Below are 20,166 nucleotides of genomic sequence, written 5' to 3'. Positions count from 1 at the left end.
AGTTACTGTGAATATCCTGTGAAAATCCCCTAGTTGCCACACTCCGGCGCCTGGTTTGGGTATACTGAGGGAGAATTTAGCATGGCCATTGGACCTAACCAGCATCACTTTCAGACTGTGGGAGGAAACCGGAACACACGGAGGAAACCCACGCAGATACGGGGAGAATGTGCAGACTCCGCTCAGACAGTGACCCAAGCCGAGAAACAAACCCAGACCCCTGGCACTGTGAGGTAGCAGTGCTAACCACTGCACCACCATGCAGATCTGAACCAAATGGTGAAGAATGAAGCTCGATGTACATCTTTTTCTTGAGTGGATTTATTCAACGGATGCAGAATGCCATATCTCCGCTTCTGCCTGCCAACCTAGGGTTTCAGCAGGCTTTTATATGTGCTCTACATCCTTAATTAAACAATATCCTTCACCTCAAGGATCTTTAATGGCCATAATTAACCCACCATTAACACAATTCAAGAATAGTATGCTCAAAAGTCTATTTCTTAATCCATAGAATGTGATTGTTGCTTGCAAGGCCAGCATTTATGGTCCACCCATAATTGCCCTTGAGATGGTGGTGGTGAGTTGTTCTCTTGAACTGCTGCAATCTATGCAGTGTCGATACACCAACAACACTGTTAGGGAGAGAGTTCCAGGATTTTGACCCAGTGACAGCCAAGGGGTGACAAAGTTCCAAATCGAGTATGTGACTTTCAAAGGCCTTTGGATAAGCACCTGATGAGGGAGAAATGTCGGGCTACGGGGAAAGGGCGTGTGAATGGGACGAGCTAAATTGTTTCTATAGCGAGCTTGCATGGATTAGATCTAACGAATGGCCTTCTTTTGTCTGTATCCATCCTATAACTTCATGATTCTGTGTCTCTCTGGTAAAGGTGCAGTGGAATGGCTTAATTCAATTGCTCTATCATCTCATTGCTCTTCTGATAATTTAATGTCATGTCTATCTGTTCTTCTTCCCTGTAAAATACTGAAGCAAAATAATTTAATTTTTTGTCAAATGGAATATAGTCATTTACTGCAAGAAGAATGGAATATGAAAGTAGAGAAGTTTTTTTACAGTTGTACAAGGCATTGGTGGGACCACATTTTGAAGTACTGTGTACAGTTTTGGTCTCCTTATTTAAGAAAGGATATTATTGCATCACAAATAGTTCAGAGAAGGCTCACTCAATTGATTCCTGGCATGAAGGGGTTGTGTTGTGAAGAAAGGTTGGTTACATTGGGCTTAAGTCCATTGGAGTTTAGAAAAATGAAAGGTGATCATATTGAAACATGTAAGATCCTGAGGGGACTTGACACGGAGGATGTTGAAAGGCTGTTTTCCCCCTTGTGGGAGAGACTGGAATGAGGGGAAATCATTTAAAAATAAGGGGTCTCTCAACTGAGACAGAGATGAGGACTTATTTCTCTCAGTAGGTCGTTAGTCTGCGGAATTCTCTTTCCCAGAGAGTAGTGGAGGTAGTGCCATTGAATATTTTTAAGGCCAAGTTAGATAGAATCTTGACTGACAAGGGAGTCAAAGGATATAGAGGGTAGACAGGAAAGTAGAGGCCATGACAAGGTGAGCCATAGTCTTATCAAATGGCAGAGCAGACTCAAGGGGCCAATTGTCCTATTCCTGTTTCTCATTCTTTTATTCTGCTATCTCTCTGTTATTATCTGTGGTATTATTCTTATCCCTTAATGATCTTATTCCCATCATAGCTTTCCTTTTATATTGACGCATCTGTCAAATATTTTACTTTTTTTAATGTTCCTTGATAATTTAATTTCATAGATCCCCTTTGCCTTCCTAATTGTTTTTTTTAAATTTCTCTCCTAATTTCTTCATATTCATTCTTATCATGCATTCCTCTGCTGTCAATTTACTTAATACATACCTCTTTCCAAACGCTCAATCGTTCCCTTATGTTCTTATTCATCCATTGAGCTTCACTAGTTTTTAATTTGTTCTTTCCTTTCAGTGGAATATATTTTTCCTGCAGTCTGTTGAACATCAGTTTAAATGTTTCCCATTGTTGTTCCACATCAATGTTTGCCAATATTAATTCTGTACTTGGTTGTACAGAACTTTAACATTTCTGAAAAAAAGGTATGTGATGTTGAAGCTTCTCATCTTGCACTCATCAGGCCAGATGCAAGAAAGTCAAATTTCAAAGCGAGTGACAATTTATACTGCATTAGGAAAAGGTGTTGATGGCTGGCAAGTCCATTCTGATTGGCCAATGCATTGCCTTGGAGAATGCACCTGGAAACTATTGTCCCTGATGCTTTAGTTTAGTTCAAATAGGGTACAATGCTAGGACATGTTTCTATTGCCTGCAAAGGACAGGTCCTTGCATTTAAAAGTGTGGAAGATCTTGCAAGCATTAAATGAACCACATTTGCAAGCTCGAGTGATAATCTTATATTTGTTATTTGTGCAATTCTTAGCACACTCAGGATTGTTCAGCAAGACTCATAGAGTCCCTACAGCGCAGAAGGAGCCCATTCAGCCCATCGAGCCTGCACCAACAACAATCCCACCCTGCCTTATCCCCTTAACCCCACATATTACCCTGCTAATCCCCCTGACACTAAGGGGCAATTTAGCATGGCAAATCAACCTGACCCACACATCTTTGGAGTGTGGGAGGAAACTGGAGGAAACCCAAGCCGATGCGGAGAGAATATGGAAACTCCACACAGAGAGTGACCCGAGGCTGGAATTGAACCCGGGTCCCTGGTGCTGTGAGGCAGCAGTGCTAACCATTGTGCCACCATGCCGCCCCAAGCGGGTGGCGCAAGCGCTGTCCAATCACAGAGTCACCTCTAGAGTTCGATATTATGTTCTGGGTTTTGCGTGCATGGGCTGGTTGAGGACGATTAATACTCTGCCTATTGTGAACAGCTGAAGGGACATGCTGTTTGATATTATCCACCAGTCATTAAGACATACGGTCTACATATCTGGCATCGCACTGGCACTGAAATTCATGTACCACATTACTGTGTGTGTTAGACAGATTGCCAATATTTTAGCCATTTTATTTTCTCAAGTTCTAATCTCAGCACTTCAACAGCAGTTTTATTTGTCCAACCAATAACTTGGTTTACATCATACTTATGTCCTTCTATACCATCATCTTATGGAGTGTTATATCATGACTATGATTGCTGAGATGTTCCCCTATTTTTACTTTTACTTCTCTTATGTGCTGTGGTTTTTTTCCACAGTATCTGATCCAAAAGCAGATCTTCCCTCGTTGAACTTTATACATAATGGCTGGAATTCTCCAGCCATTCACGCCGGTGGGATTCTCTGATCCTGCCGGCAGCGCACTCCCATTTGTTGGCTTCCCGCCGGCATGGGTTGACGTCAATGGAAATTCCCACATCCTGTTGGTGGAGAAAACACGGCTGGGAGGCCGTAGAATCTCACCCATTGAGTTGGAAAAGAATCTTGTACAAATGTAGGATTCCTTATCCTCTTCACCTACCTCTTCTATCCTGTTAACATCAGTTTAGTCAAAATCCCACCCGATTATTTTTCTCTCTCAATTCCCTATTTTTTCTGTATATCGCTTTCTTCATCTCCTTTCCACTACTACATGGCCTGCAAGCCACATCTGTTGATGTAATTGATCTTTATTATCTTTTATCTCTAACTATATATGGATTCTATTTTTGTTTTGTTGAAAGCTGCATCCCATCTTTTCTACGACCAGCATGTTATTCCTAATAAGTGTAAGTATTCCACCTCCCACGTTTTTCCATCTCCATCTTACTTGAATATGTTATGCCTGGCAATGTATAATTCCTGATTTTCTGTCGCCCTATCTCAGAAATCTGGTTCCATCCAATGAATGATTGCCTCAAGCTCCTGTTTTATTACTGATTCAGTGTGCATTGCTGTGTATACATTTTATCTCATTATTAATAGGATTGCCTCTCACTCTATGTTTGAGCATCTTTTTAGACTCCCATTCTGTAACTTTATTTATCCCTAGCCATCAGTATCCTCACTTACTTTATTTGTTGCTATGCTTGACTGCCCTATTTTATTTATGTTTATGTTCCTTGTAAGAACTCCCCCTCCCTGCCACCCTCCCCCCCTGCCCCCCCCCCCCCCCCCCCATCCCCCCGCCACCCATCTTACTAGTGTCATCTGGATATTCAGATGTTGAACATTTTATAAACATTTTATAAGGATATAATAGGAGCAGCAGTAGGCCATTCAGCCCGTCAAGTCTACTCCATTATTCAGTGAGATCATGGATGACCCTCTACTTCAACACTGTTTTCCTGTTCTGTCGCTGTATCCTAAGATGTTTTTAATATGTAGAAATCTATCGATCCCAGCCTTGAACAAATTCAACAACTGAGCTTGCATAGCCCACTGGGGCAGAGAATTCTAAAGATATACTATCCTTTGAACAAATAAATTCCTTCTCATCTCAGTTGTAAATGGCCAGCTCTTCATTCTGAGATTGTGTTCCTTGGTTCTAGACCATCCCCCTACCTCCCAACCCCACCCCTTGCCAGCCAAGGGAAACATCCTCTCTGTAGCTACTCTCTCAGGTACTGTAAGAATTGTGTATGTTTGAGTGAGATTACTTCTCATTCTTCTAAACTGCAGAGAATAAATGCCGAGTCTATTTAATTTTTGTTCATAGGAGAATTCTTCCATCCCAAGAATTAATTTAATGAACCTTTGTTGCACTGCCTCTATGGCAAGTATATATTTCCTTTGGTAAGGAGACCAAAACTGCTCACAATACTCCAGCTGTGCTCTCACCAAGGCTCGATATAATTGCAATAAGACATCTTTACTCCTCTTGTAATCCTCTCAAATCCTCTTGTAATAAAGGCCAACATACCATTTGCCTTATTAATTGCTTGCTACTAAAATAGGTGGGAAAATGAAGAGGATATAAAGATTTTACCGATAGATATAGATAGGCTAGGAGAATGGGCCAAAATTTGGCAGATGGACTTTAATGTGGATAAGTGTGAGGTTGTCCATTTTGGCAAAAAAAAAAGGCAAGAAAGGCAAATTATTACTTAAATGGAAAATAGATTCAAAATGTGTCTGGGCAGAGGGATCTGGGTATCTATATTCATGAATTGCAGAAAGTCGATATGCAGGTGCAGCATGTAATAAAAAAAAGGCAAATAGGATGTTGGCGTCTATTGCAAAGGGACTGGAGTATAAAAGTAGAGAGGTGTTGTTGCAATTGTATAGGGTGTTGGTGAGATCGCATCTAGAGCATTGTGTCCAGTTTTGGTCTCCTTTTTTGAGGAAGAATGTGGTGGAGGCAGTTCAGAGGAGGTTCACCCGATTGATTCCGGGGATGAAAGGGTTGGTGTGTGAGGAGAGATTAAATAAGTTTGGGCTTATACTCGCTGGAGTTTTAAAGGATGAGAGTGGATCTGATTGGGGAATATAAAATCTTAAAAGGGATTGATCAAGGAAAGGTAGAACAAGGACGGAATTTTACTGGCTTACTCCGCCTATCGATGGGTGGGGCGAGTCTGTAAAATCGCGCCAGAACCAAGAAATCAATATCACGCTCTCGCGATTTTATGAGAGCCAGATTTCCGGCAAGGTCAGCTTCTCGCTGGAAATGGGTGAGAGGCTGAATAATTTATTTGAATTTGCTTAAATGTTGATTTCTATGTGGTAGTGAGCCCGGCGCTGGATCAGCCGGGCTCACTTGCGTTTATGGCCTCACCGGGAGACGTTCTCTCTGGCAAGGAAAACAGCTGCTCCCCATGAATGGGGAACATTCATGTTGGCCTTGCCAGTGGAACAGGAGAACATTGAGGTCCCCTGGGAAGACCGAGGGCAAGGGAGGTGCCCCTTGAGCAGTGCAAGTCTGGTAGTGCTACTCTGGCACCTTGACACTGCCAGCCTAGCACCTTTGCAATGCCCACCGGGCACCCTGGCACTGCCCACCAGGGGTGGTGCCTATGGGAGGAGGTGCCAGTTGGCGGGCCAGGGATGAGTCCTATGGGGGCAGGGTTGGGGCCTGTGGTGAGAGGGGCCAGAGCGGGGATTGAAGGGGAGGTGATTGAAGGGATGGCCCAATCGGGGAGGGAAGGGATTGCGCTGCCACTCTGCAGATGCGATTGGATCAGTGAGTGAGGGGGGGGTGGGGGGGCTGCTGCCACTCTGCATTGTAATCCGAACAAGGGGTAGAAGGGAAGGGTGCTTGCTGCCACTCTGCCTCACGATCGGATTGCGGAGTAGGGAGGAGGGGCCGCTGTGCACTCTGCAGATGCGATCGGATTGGGGCGGAGGGGGCACGATCGGTCTGGGCGGCGGGAACCAGATGTCCGTGCATTGTGGGGCTTACGATCAGCCACAGACACATGATTTAGTGGGGGAGATGAGTTCGTGAGGCTCCCTGCAGCAGCAGAGGCCTAACAGCTCTCTCTCTGTCTATCAGACCTCTGCTGCTGAATTAGCGTATGTGCAGAATCAGAGGTTTGCCCATGCGCAATAGCTTCCTCTGCAGACTGACTTGTGAATTAAGCCTCGCCCATTGCCTGCAGCAGCTAGAAATGGTCTAGGTCATTTCTTCAATGTCTAAGTATCTAAGATTGGGTGCGAAAACCCGCCCAAAAAACAGCGCAGGAACTCTCCCATTTTCATGATAGCTGAACACTTAGAATTATTCTCATAAAATTCCACTCCAAATGTTTCCTCTTATGGGGCAATCTCGAACAAGAGATCACAGGTATCGGTTGAAAGGCAGTAGATTTAAAACTGAGATGAGGAGGAACTATTCTTGCAGAAGGTGGTGAATTTGTGGAACTGATTCGTTGAATGTTTCCAGAAGGAGATAGGTATATTTCTAATTAAAAAAGGGATAAGGGCATATGGGAAACAGGTGGAGAGGTGGATTTGAAACCACGGAGAGATCAGCCATGATGGAGCAGTCACGAAGGGCTGAATTTGCCTACTTGTATGTTCCTATATTGCTGTATCTACACGTTAATTTTCAGTGACTCATAAAAAGTCCCTTTGAAATTCAACACTTGCCAGCCTCTCACAATTTAAAAAATACTCTATATTTCTGTTTTTCCTACCAAGGTGGACATCCTCACATTTCACCACCTTGTATTCCATCTGCCAAGCTTTTACCCATTCACTTCGCCACTCAAAATCCCCTTGAAGTGTTTTTGCATCCTCCTCACAACTCACACTTCCACTTACAATTGGGCCATCTGCAAACTTGAAAATATTACGTGATCTCGATTTCCAAACCATTGATGTAGTGCATAAGAAAGCAAATGGTATTGTTGGCCTTTATTACAAGAGGATTTGAGAGGGTTACAAGAGAAGTAACAATGTCTTACTGCAATTATATGAAGCCTTGGTGAGAGCACATCTGGAGTGTTGTGAGCAGTTTTGGTCTGCTTACCTAAGGAAATATATATTTGCCATAGACAGTGTGCAACAAATGTTCACTAAATTAATTTTTAGGATGGAGGGATAGACTAGGTATTGGGGCCCCAACCACTCACCCCCACTAGTCGAAGCATGCCAACCTGAAAATTACCCATTTATTCCTGCTGTCTGTTTTCTGCCCATTAACCTGTTCTCAACCATATCACCCCAATCCCATGGGTTCTAATTTTGTTTACTAACGTAAAGATGGAAGAAGGCTGCTTTAGTGACTGGAAACCAGTGTCCAGTGATGTACCACAGGGACTTGTGTTGGGACCCCTCTTATTCGTCATTTATATAAATGACTTTGATGACTATGGATTAGTAAATTGGTGGATGACACAGGGATTGGATGGGTGGTTAACAATGAGGTGGAGTGTCTTGGGCTACAAGAAGATATAGGCGGAATGGTCAAATGGGCAGATAAGTGGCAGATGGAATTTAACCCTGAAAAGTGTGAGGCGATAAACTTTGAAAGGAATAATTTGACAAGAAAATATTCAATAAATGGCAGGACACAAGGAAGTTCTGTGGAACAAAGGGACCTTGGCGTGTTTGTCCACAGATATCTGAAAACGGACAGGCATGTTAGTAAGGTTTTGAAAAATGTATATGGGACACTTGCCTTTATCAATCAAGGCATAGAATACAAAAGCAGGGAAGTCATGTTGGAGTTATATTTTGGTGAGGCCACATCTAGAATACTGTGTGCAGTTCTGGTCGCCACATTATCAGGAGGATGTGATTGCACTGGAAGGGGTGCAGAGGAGATTCATCAGGATGCTGCCTGGGATGGAATATGTAAGTTATGAAGAGTTATGGGTTGGGTTGTTTTCGTTGGAGTAGGGAAGATTGAGAGGCGACCTGATCGAGGTGTACAAGATTATGAGGGACATGGACAGACTGGATAAGGAGTAGCTATTCCCCTTAGTTTAAGGGGCAGTCACAAGGGGACAAAGGTTCAAGGAGAGGGGCAGGAGGTTTAGGGGGGATGTGAGGAAAAACTTTTTTTTACCCAGAGGATTGTGACAGTCTGGAATGTGCTGCCTGGGAGAGTGGTAGAGGCAGGTTGCCTCACATCCTTTAAAAAATATCTGGATGAGCACTTGGCACATCATTACATTCAGGGCTATGGGCCAAGTGCTGGCAGATAGGATTAGGTGGGAGTTCAGGTGTTTCTAATGTGTTGGAAGGACTCGATGGGCCAAATGTGCTGTTTGATTCTATGATTCCATAACGTCTTGTCGTAGACTTGATTAAAAAATGATCTGAAGATTTAAATATACCAATTTCCCCCTCCTTCCTTCCCCATATTATTAATAAATCTGATGAAAAGCTAAGGCCCTAGAACAAAGCCCTAAGAGATTAACTCCAATTGCTTACACACACCAATAATCACTTGCATGAAACTTTATTCGATAGGTTCTAGAATTCCTAGCGATAACATCCACAGTTCTTGCTTTCTTATTATTAGCATCCTCGGGGAAAATTCAGCTATACTACTCAGATTTATCCTTAACCAGCCATGCTGGGGTCTGTGGTCAGCTCAGAATTGTCCAAGTGTTCAAACACTCTATCCTCTGTTACAAATTCCAATAGCATCCTGACAAATGGCATTAAATTGACAGACCTGTACTTCAGTGCTTTCTGTCTCCAATCCTGCTTAAATAATAAAAATTTATTAACATATTTCCAATCTATTTGCCCAGTCCCTGAATCAAGAGAACGTTGAAGGTTTATTTATGATGTGTATGAAATTTCCTCACTTATTGGAGGCGATTCTCCCGGCCCAGCACAGGGGGCCGGGAGACTCAAGCGAAGGCTGTGTAGCGGGCTTCCCGCTGGGCGCCATGGCCTCCGCGTGTTTCATGCGCCGCCAGGCCCGTGCCAGAAATTGGCCCGGAGCTGTATAAATGATGCTGATAGTCATTAGCATCCCATTAGCGAGCCTGGGATTGAAGTCTTCCCATCTGGCATCAGGCAGGGTCTACTGGGGGTGGGGCCTCTGTGGGGGCAGATCGGTGGGGGTGAGGGGTCCCTCTGTCAGCAAGCAGGACTGGACATCGGGGGTGGTGGTGGTGGGGTGGGGGGGGGAGAGGGAGAGGCGGGGGGGTGGTGGGGGGGTGAGTGGGGAGGGAGAGGCGGAGTGGGGTGGCGGTGGGAGATCGGGAGATTGTGACTGCCAGGCCCGGGGGTGGGGGGACTATGGAGATCGAGGCGGGCTGGGGGGTTGGAGGTGGGGGGGGGGGGGGGGGACGGTGGGGTCAGGGCTGTGTCCAAACATGTCAGGGAGGCCAGCGATCGGGTGGTGAGGGGGTAGCATGGTCAGCGATGTGGGGCAGGCCGGCAGTGCAGGGCTACTGTGCATGCGCCAATCTCTGCTCCGACAGATCGGCGCATGCGCAGTGGTTCACTCAGTGCTATGCTGCCGGTCTCTCCAGTGGGAACATAGCTTTTTAATGAGCTTCACGCTAGTGCACTCTGCAGTGCACAGAGTGTGGGAGATTCATTTGGAGAATCCCGCTGAAAAATCCAGCCAGATTTACTCCAGTTTTTACACAAATTTGACACTTAGAATTTTTTGGGGAGAATCCTACCAATGCCATGGGGTAGAAACCATCAGGCCCTGGAGATTCATTTACTTTCTCTACTATTTCTTTTTATTACCGAAATTGAATCCAGAAATTTCCTCACATTTGTCAAAAAATCTTTCAGTTATGTAGCTGATCAAAGCCTCTCAGCATGGTTTTGCATTTTAACTGAAAAGATGACGTAGGAAAAATAGTATACCAGTACTTTTATTAGCCTGTTTCTATTAAAACTTGAATCTTTAAAAGAACGTTCAACCCTGAGTCTCAACAGAGGTTCTTACCGTCAGACTGACAACCTTGTGTTGCAACAGCTAGTGCAGGAAAATCGCTAACATGGTTTCTCTGCTGCAACTTATATCTTATCCTCTCCGTCTGTGATGAAAAAGGTTAGAAAGTACTTGTTGAATAAATCTGCCATTATGTTGTTGTCTATTGCATTATCAACCTCAGCTATCTTTAATGGCTGCATATCTTCCTTCACCATTCTTCAGTATATTTATGAAACTTTTACGATTAGTCTTTATATTGCCTGCAAGCTTTTTGTATTCCTTTCACAGCTTCTTAGTGACCTTTTCTGTATTTTTGCCTATAAATTGGATTATCACTTTGCTTGGGATTTGTGTAAGCTGCTTTCTTTGGCTTTAGATCGTAGCTTGTCATAAGTTGACATCATGATTGTTTGACAGTACACTTTTGCTCTTGAGGTTTTGTATTGTACTAAATCCGTAATACCTCCCATTGCTTTTCTGTTGGTTTACCTGTTACCAGCTCAGCGGATAATAGCTGTTACAAGTTTCATGCTTTCAGTTTGCATCTAATTTCTACCAAGTCATAGAATCCCTACAGTGCAGAAGGAGGCCATTTGACCCATTGAGCCTGCACCAGCAACATTCCCATCCAGGCCCTATTCCCCCAACCCCAAGTATTTAACTTGCTAGTCCCCCTGACACTAAGGGGCAATTTAGCATGGCCAATCAACTTAACCTACATATCTTTGGACTGTGGGAGAAAACCGGAGCACCCAGAGAAGACCCATGCAGACATGGGGAGAACGTGCAGACTCCACACCGACAGTCGCCTGAGGCCAGAATTGAACCCAGGTCCTTGGTGCTGTGAGGCAGCTGTGCTACCCACTGTGCCACCGTGCAAACATTCCAGCAACACACCACAAGCCAATTCATCCCAGACTGAATTGGAGTTACCCTCCACTATTTTCCATAGCTCTCCAAGGATTGTACTTCCACTGAGTCCTTAATAAGATTTAATTTTGTTTGCGTCAATCAAGTGACATTTTCGTTTTACTTCTGTTTGTTGCAAATCCATTTACTGACTGTATTGGTCAGTTAATTGCTGCCAGATTTGTGAGCTTTGGTTTCCTTTTTGGTTCTACCAGCTTCAAGCTGATTACTGTTGTCTGACCAAGGGAATGTAAAAATGATGCCTTTTAAACCTTACATCACGTGGTCTGGGCTTTATCTTAAAAGGATGTGAGTGTACTAGAGCGGGTACAGAAGAGATTCAGCAGGATGTTGTCTGAGCTGTAGCGTTTCAACTACAAAGAGAGGCTGGTAAAGCTGGGGTTGTTTTCCTTGGAGCCAAAAAGGCTGAGGGGGACCTGATCAAGATGCACAAAATTATGAGACACTTGTATAGGGTGGATAGGTAGAAACCTTCTCCCTTAGTAGAGGGGTCAATAACCAAGGGGCATTGATTTAAGGTAAGGGATAGAGATTTAGCATTTTTCACCCAGAGGGTGGTGGGAATCTGGAACTCACTGCCTGAAAGGGTGGTTGAGGCAGGAACCCTCAACATTTCAGAAGCATTTAGATAAGCACTTGAAATGCATAGCACACAAGGCCATGGACCAAGTGCTGGAACATGGGATTAGAATAGATAGGTTCTTGAAGGTTGGCGCAGACAAAATGGGCTGAAGGCCCTCTTTCTGTGCTGTAAAACTCTATGGGGGTGATTCTTCAACCTCGCCACACTGTTAGTAGATCACACTTGTTCCAGAAAATAGTTCGCGAGCCTAAAATTCTGTTTCACGCCCGGCGCTAAACAGTTTTCAATTCTCCTGGCCCCTTTCTAATGGCATGAACCTGATCGCACCCAGAAAGGGCATGAGAGCGATTAGCATATTTAAAGTAGTATTTAAATACACATAGCACATTCGAATATCTGTGCATGGAATTCACCAGCCTTCGGGCACGGGGCGAGAACAGCAAGGATCACTACTGGTTTCCACAAGCAGAGATGTTCACTTCGGAAGGGGTGGGGAGGCCATTAAAATCCCTAGGGGGTTGAGGGCATAGCTGGGCAATGCACATTGGGCAGTGCCCACCTGTCAGGGCCCGAATGGCACAGTGGCTGTGGCTACCAGGTGCCCCCATGGTGCCAGTTGGGCACCACCCTTGTGCCAGGAGCAGTGCCAAGAGAGTGGGGGGGCGCTATGATGGAGGGGTCTACAATGGGGGGGGGGGGTCATGCAGGGTTGATCATGTCGGGGGTCCTGATGGGGGAAATGGTGGAAGCATGTCAGGGGTCCTGATGAGGGGGGAGGCGGGGGGGGGCATGTAAGGTGTCCTAATGGGGTGCCTGCTGGGGGTCGGGCGGGTGGATCCATCAGATGCTGGCGAACCATGTTGGGGAGGGGGTGGGGGAACATGCCGCCACCAATGAAGGGGTGAGTCCCAATATCTGTGGAGTTGTGGGGTAAGGGAGGGGGTCTCCCAGTGCACTGTGAGATTGGGGCGCCCTTGTGAAACGGTGCCTCAGAAGCCGGGTTCACCACTCCACCCTCCACCCCTCCCTACCAGTATCGGTGCTAAAAAAGTGAGAATGGCAGTGTGGCGCGTGCCTGAACGACTGACATGGATCACTCCTTTAATTCTCGCCGTTATAACACATTAGAATTGTTTGGGAGAATTCCGCCCTATGACTCTCAAACTTCTCTCGACAACATATTTGCCCGAACTGTCGAAAGTTTCTGAAAGCTGGATTGTTCTAGTCATTGATCCCTCCTACGAGAAAATATATTTTCTTGCCATCCCGAACGGTGTGATTAAAATAAGAATTCAGTCAATCTTACAGGCCTGAGTCTTTTTAATCAGGAAAAAAGCAGAAAGTTCATGCCCATTGGGCATAATGTTTGTCAAATGTTTGAGAGAAGATAGGCAAACACAGTATGATTCGGATGCCACCAAGCTGGAGCTTTAACAACCTCAAAATGTGGGAAGAAGGATATAAGGAGGGAACTGAGACATGTTACAGGTGTCACGCCCTGAGAGACTGTGACCACAGAAGGAAATTGTCCGAGTCTTCTTTTCAACAGAATGAGTGTATGGATGTCAGCCAATTTCTCTGGTTGTTCATGTCCCACTGTCGCCGCCAACGAAAACGGAGCATTTAGTGCCCAGCCACATCCCCATTCACTGCAACGGGACCGGAGAATCCCAGCTGCGGGCGAGGTCAGAGAATCTGGCCTATCATATTTGTTCCTTTAAGAAACAAGCGAAGAATCTTCAAATAAACAGCGACCATAAGAGTATTGATAATATAGAATCATAGAATCCCTACTGTGCAGAAGGAGGCCATTCGGCCCATCAAGCATGCGCCGACAACAATCCCACGCAGGTCCTAGCACTGTAACTCCACGTTTAACCCGCTAGTCCCCCTGACACTAAGGGGCAATTTTAATGTGGCCAATCTAGCTAACCCACAAATTTTTGGAGTGTGGGAGGAAACCGGAGCACCTGGAGGAAACCCACGCAGACACAGGGAAAACCTGCAAACTCCACACAGACAGTGATCCAAGGCCGAAATTGAACTCGGAGCCCTGGCACTGTGAGGCAGCAGTGCTAACCATTGTGCCACCGTGCTGCCCATCTATAGAGAGAGATGAGAAACGTTGCAATGAAGAGAGCTCGAACGACAAATGTCTTCAAATATCACTTGAATACAATCTTATTGCCTTTTAACCTTTCCGTTATTGTTCTGTCGACATTGATTTCAATAGAGGCTAGATAAATACTTAGCTCCCTGTTGAGGTTGTGACATCATGTTAATTATAATTATAACATTCGAAGAGATTTGTATATGACAAACAATTTTTAATATTTGTTTTCTTCCTAACTCAAACGTATTGTTGTATAGAAATGGATTTCATTTTCTCAATTTCCTTTCTAGGCAGGAATGATTGCCTTGTTGTTGGCGATATTATTCCTCGTCATGGTTCTCTACACCAGGCGACGATGGTGCAAGCGTCGTCGCGTCCCACAGCCTCAGAAAAGTGCCAGCGCAGAGGCAGCAAATGAAATCCACTACATCCCCTCAGTCCTGATGGCAGGTCAGACTCGAGAGAGCCTGCGGAACTCGCGACTGCAAGGTCACAACTCCAGTGGCTCCATCAGCATCCGGGAGACTCCGATACTCGATGGGTATGAGTACGACATTGACGATCTTCGTCAGCAGCTTCAGAGAGAGTGCATGAACGGCGGGGAGGATTTTGGTAGTCAGGTGACACGCACCTTGGATTCCCTTCAAGGCTGTGATGAGAAAACCTGCTTGGATCTCACTCCAGGTCTGTACCAGTACACTGTTTTACTGAGAATGGAAGTTGATGGGTGAATGTTTATTGACTGTGAAACTTGGAGGTCTGAGATGCTTGTTGCATTTTACTATTTTGGCAGTAAACACGGCAGTAAGTGTAGACATAGATGTGAAAATGTAAAACTCAAAATTTCTCTCAGAAGATTGACTGCGCCATGTTGTAAGTTTCATTCAAAATGATAGCTTTCTTTTCCAAGTGCATGGCTCCAAAAATTGATGACAACTATTTATGAGTCTTTGATAGCATTGTGCCCACCAGTGTTCTTCAGTGTTGATGACAACAGATTTTTTTGAGGGTCATGGGGTGGGCAACTCACCATCTGCATGGGGCTGTACATGGATCCCTTCCTGGAGTCAGCCTGACCCTTACTGTTGGAAAAATGGTACATATTTACAAATGCAGGAAGGTGGTGGATAGCAGGGGCTATTCAAACTTTTATGGAGGCTGGTGAACCTCATCTTATTGACCTCTATTCCACCAGATCCCTCTGCATCTGGGAACTGTGTATTCTCAACTTTCCCTCAATTCAGACCCTTTGGCATCTTCAAACTTTTAAGGGATTGACTGGGACTTCTCAGTCCGGTGAATTAAGGATCTGGTAAATTGTACATGTATCTGTTTCTCAGGATAGCATCGCTGGGCTGCAGTGGAACCCTTGAAAAAAAATCACAGTAATTGTTTGGCTATGCCAATCATATATCAGTCCCAATTCTGACTATTCAAAGAATCTGTTTAATAATAAAGTTTAATTAGTTATTATAGTTTCCATTATTTCAGGAAACTGTATTTTTAGTCAGGATTCAAATAATTTATGCAATATATAGGTGCGCGAATCAAGCAACTCTTAACCGGTTCTTTCCATTTCAGGAGGCAGGGATAATGTTACATGTAATGAGGGTAAATTGATCACACTATTTAATTACAAATAAACAATTTTAATTATTTTAAATAATATTCCACAGAGCCTGGGTGGGAACTGGATTTGGAAACCTCCTTTATAACTTTTAAAGTTGTTGAAAGAGGGTGGGGTGTGAAGAACACAGGCACTATTTGAGAATTGGACGCGTCATTAGAATGTAGAGGGGAGAAGAGGCAGATTCTATGTTCTATGTGTTTTCACTGCAAAAAATACCCTCAACTTGCATTGTGTATTCGTCAACTTTGTGTTGGAGAAGTGAGCATCTATGAAGGCCTGATTGAAAGGTTTGTAAGCCTTAAATAGAGCTGGGTCAGGTAGCAGCTTCAGAGCTGTACTTGCCTTTGAGATTGCTGGTGTCTGACCTCAAGAGAGCAGGGGTGGGGTCCCTGGAAAGAAAAACGAATCCTTGTGGTGGGTGGGAGGGTCTCTTCATCTTTTCTTGCCTGGGTAACAGGACAGACTGCTAGTATTGCTTGATGAGGAATGTGTTGTCCAGGAGGGAAGGAAAGTTAGAGAAATGGATGCAACACCTTCACATTATGGAAAAAAAGGAGAGCTGGAGGCAGCAGCAGCATGCGGCTGTAGCCAGGATATCTAGGCATGAGCTGGTGGAGTCCCCAGTGACAGCAGCGGGAAGGAAGATGGTGAAATACTAGCCTGAGTGCTGGGACCACTACAGGTTTGGTTTCCTACACGTGACCGAAAGGCAATGCAGCCAAAAGGTTTGAATGTCTGGAGATATAGTTTAAAATATCTGTGCTATGTTGGAGTTAGATCTCGTGCCTCAAACAATTGGTGCCCAGACTCTACTAGTTGCAGTGAAAGTCATCATCTCTCTCAACTGCTAATACAGTAAGCCACCTCGAGAGATTTGCTGCAGACCTGTATAGCATTTCACAAGCAGTCACCCACCAGTGCATCACCTCAGTTACTGATGATCTCTTTGCTCGGGTTGGAGCACTCAGTAATGTTCCTAGAGATGTGGAGTCTCAGACTCAGCGAGCCACAGGACCTGTTTCCTTAACCAGTTTTCTGCAATTACAAAGTGTGATAGATTACACACATATCATCATCAAAGGGCTATCTAGGAACACATGCAGAGACAGTTACTCCATCCCATCAGTATGTTGTCTGTGTGCAGCCACAATAAGGTATTCCTCCATGTCTGTGCATGATTCCCCGGAAGCTGTCATGACTCATTCATTTGGAGGAACTCAAACTTGCCGCAACCTTTTGAGCCAACCAAGAAATAACTTGAGTATTGCTGAAAAAAGACATTTTGTCAAAATCTTTTGTTTTGCACTCATCAGGACAATTGCAAGAATGTCTGTGTGAGAAGAGAGGTTTTTTTTTGCCATTCATGGACATGGGCATCACTGGCTAGCCAACATTTATTGCCCATCACTAGTTGTCCTTGGAGGGCAATTGAGAATCAACCGCATTGCTGTGGCACTGGAGGCACATGTAGGCCAGACCAGATAAGGTCCTTCCCTAACGGATATCAGTGAACCAAATGGGTTTTTCCGACAATCAACAAAGGTTTCATGTCATCAATAGTTTCTTAATCCCAGATATTTTGTTTAATTGATTTCAAATTCCACCATCTGCCATGGCAGGATTCAAACCCGGGATCCAAGCTGAGTTCTTGGATTTATAGTTTAGCAATAATACCACAAAGCCATTGCTTCCCCTGAGTGCTGATTGATTGGCAAATGGACTCTGATTGATAGAGATGTTGCATGGAGAATGCACCAGTAAATGGTAATTAACAGTTAACTGCCCACTCTTGTTTGAAATTTTTAAACTAGGCAGCTTTGACTCTGGTCATGGAAGTGCCCTGAGGAATGAACCAGTGAATGGTTATTACTTACTTTGTTTAGCTGAAACAGGCGCAGTGTGGGTACACTTTCTCTCTGTCTGCAAAGAACAGGGCCCTGTGTATTAACATATGTGCATAAAAGGTGAATGAGGTGTGTGGAACTGTGAAACTTTCAAGCCATTTAAATCCCTGATCTTAAAATTTTGAAAAATACAATGCGTCCTCTGTCTCTGAGTTGGAAAAAAAATCACGCTTGCAATTTCAATAGCTGTTTGTTGACATAATCCTGAGGGTCATCATTAAAGCATTATTACTGCTTGATTGATCCCACAACCTATTATTGTTACAGCAGGGATCTGCAAGTTCACAGTTGATTGACAACTCCATGAGGTTAAGGGATTAGCTGTCTTTGATGTAGGGCTATAGGGTTACAAATGTTTGTTTATATAAGGGATTAAATGCCTGAAGGTATCTAAACATATTAAATAGACTTTTTTATCAATTAGAGTGTTTTCTTTAATATATAGTAACATCTCTAAGAGGTACTTCGAACTTTATTTTACTTCATGTCAGCATGGCTCCTGAGGTTTGCCCACGGTAGATACTGGGTGAGTTGGAATGGAGATGTAAGAGAAAAAGATATTGGAGGCCATGGGCTGGCATGATTTGGCACTGTTTGCATATGGGGTGATCAGGGGCCATGGAGGGTGGGTAGAGGGACATAGGTTGTCTTGGAGTGTATGAGGGGCCATGGGGCGGGGGGATGTGTGGTGGGGTATAAGTTGGCATAGGGCTATGAAGAGCCATAATGAGCTGGGTGAGGCCATTATATGACATTAGTGCAGCATGGGGGTGTGAGGGGATGTGTGGGGGTATGAAGGGTGAGGGCGAGAGGGTCTAACTACTTATAATATAACTGGGATGAAGTCCCACAGCACTGTGGTGGGCCTTTTCACCAGTCCGCCTTAGCACTCAGGGGCCCTATGGCTGTCTCTGCACTGTTTCTGGGGTAAACACAGTAAGAAGTCTAACAACACCAGGTTAAAGTCCAACAGGTTTATTTGGTAGCAAATGCCACTCGCTTTCGGAGCGCTGCCCTTTCGTCAGGTGGAGTGGGAGATGTGCTCACAAACAGGGCATACAGAGACACAAACTCAATTTACAGAATAATGATTAGAATGCTAATCAAGCTAATCAATGCTAATCTGTTTCTGGGGGCAATGGGTCTGACTTCAACATATACTAGCCCCATTACCCTTGCTCCCATCCCAATATCTGTCCATTCAGGACTGTTTCTCCTGAAGTGTGAGTGCTGAGGTGGGATTACTACTGACGCTGCGCACCAAGCCTACATTTTTAACAAGGGGCTGTTTGAGTGGCTTTTTTTTAACCAATCATGTTCGACTTTTTCATGCGTTGACCTTTTTTCAATTGCCTGAGAGAAATTTCTACCTTCAGTCCTTCTATTGTGATTGAGTTTCCCCATATGACAGATTTACTGACTTTTCTAACTTTTTGTCTCTGACTGGGACTTCCAGCCCCACCGTGACAGGACCTGCAGTGGAGGATCCGAGAGGCCAGTGAAAAGTTCATTGACTTTTTGCATCACTGGATGACCCCAGCAATTGGATCCCACCCTATGTTTCTGTTCTTGTGTTGGCCTTGGCTCAGTGTTAACCACCTTGACCTTGAGCGAGAGAGGATCATGGGTTGAATCCCCATTGAAGAAACATGAACACTTCTTCCTGACTGAGACTTCCATTCAGTGCTAATCCTCTTCTTGGCTGATACTCCACAGACAGCAACCTGTGACAGAGCAAGCACTGTCTTTCGGATTAGACATTTAACATGAAATAAAAATGTGGTGCGGGATTCTCTGGTTGTTCGCGCCAGTGGAATTCTCCCATCCTGATGCAGCGAATGGAGATTTGGCTGAGCACCAAATTCTCTGTCCTCATTGGCAGCGATGGCGGGGAGTGAATAGTTGGAGAATTCTGGCCAAAGAATGCTGGAAAAGTTCAGCAGGACTGTGGAGAGAGTTGACATTTTAATTCCAATATGATTCTTCTTCAGAATTATGGAGATGTTTAAAATGGCACTGTTCACCCTGTAGACATCACAGCTGGTTCCTTTCCACATATTAAACTGTGAAGAAATGGTTGTGTGATGCCAGACATCCCAACATTGTCAATCACACTAAGTACACTCAAGTTCTTCCTTATTCTGTTTATCAGTTTTAACGACCTCAATGTCTATTCAACAGCATGTGTTGGAAATATTCTTGAGTTATAATACTTCTATCCTCGAAAAGCTTGAGTAAATATTAGTTTTAGAACTTTGTTGTCATTGACTGCATCAATGTGGTTTGAGCGATCCCAACAGTCCCAAGGAGTGACTGCACTTGCTGGTACAGAATTTTAATTTCCAGATTTTGGTTTTTGTCTTAACATTACTGCAACAATCGACATTGTCATATTGATTTGGTGTGACCAAAAGTATATCACCAATTTAACACTGATTTTCCTAAAACGTTGTTCGCACCCTCTACCGCTGGGGAAACTGTGGCAGGGGGTGGAGGAGTGGGGTGGGGGTGGGGGTGGGGGGGTGGGGGAGGGGGGTTGGGGGCGGGGGGGTGGGGGGGGAAGAGATAGGACTGGATGATCCTGCCAGCAGGAATGGCCAGAAAATTTCACCCTGAGTGAAGCAGAGTTTCCTAATATTTGATTCCTAAATTGGCCCGTCAAGCGTTTGGCCTTGTTTTTTGACCAACTC

The 20,166-nt window shown here is 44.5% G+C and overlaps 1 protein-coding gene across 1 annotated transcript in view; it reads left to right on the top strand.

Moving 5' to 3' along the window:
* astn1 (astrotactin 1) overlaps positions 1-20,166 on the top strand; it is a 2,581,734-nt gene that overhangs the window by 791,345 nt on the left and 1,770,223 nt on the right. The window contains exon 3 of the mRNA XM_078219174.1: positions 14,233-14,626. Coding sequence (XP_078075300.1) covers positions 14,233-14,626 — 394 coding nt within the window. The remainder of the gene's footprint in view (positions 1-14,232; positions 14,627-20,166) is intronic.

Source organism: Mustelus asterias, chromosome 8 (genome assembly GCF_964213995.1).
Source record: "Mustelus asterias chromosome 8, sMusAst1.hap1.1, whole genome shotgun sequence".
NCBI classification, from domain to species: Eukaryota; Metazoa; Chordata; class Chondrichthyes; order Carcharhiniformes; family Triakidae; genus Mustelus; species Mustelus asterias.
This window is presented reverse-complemented; position numbering and strand designations above follow the sequence as displayed.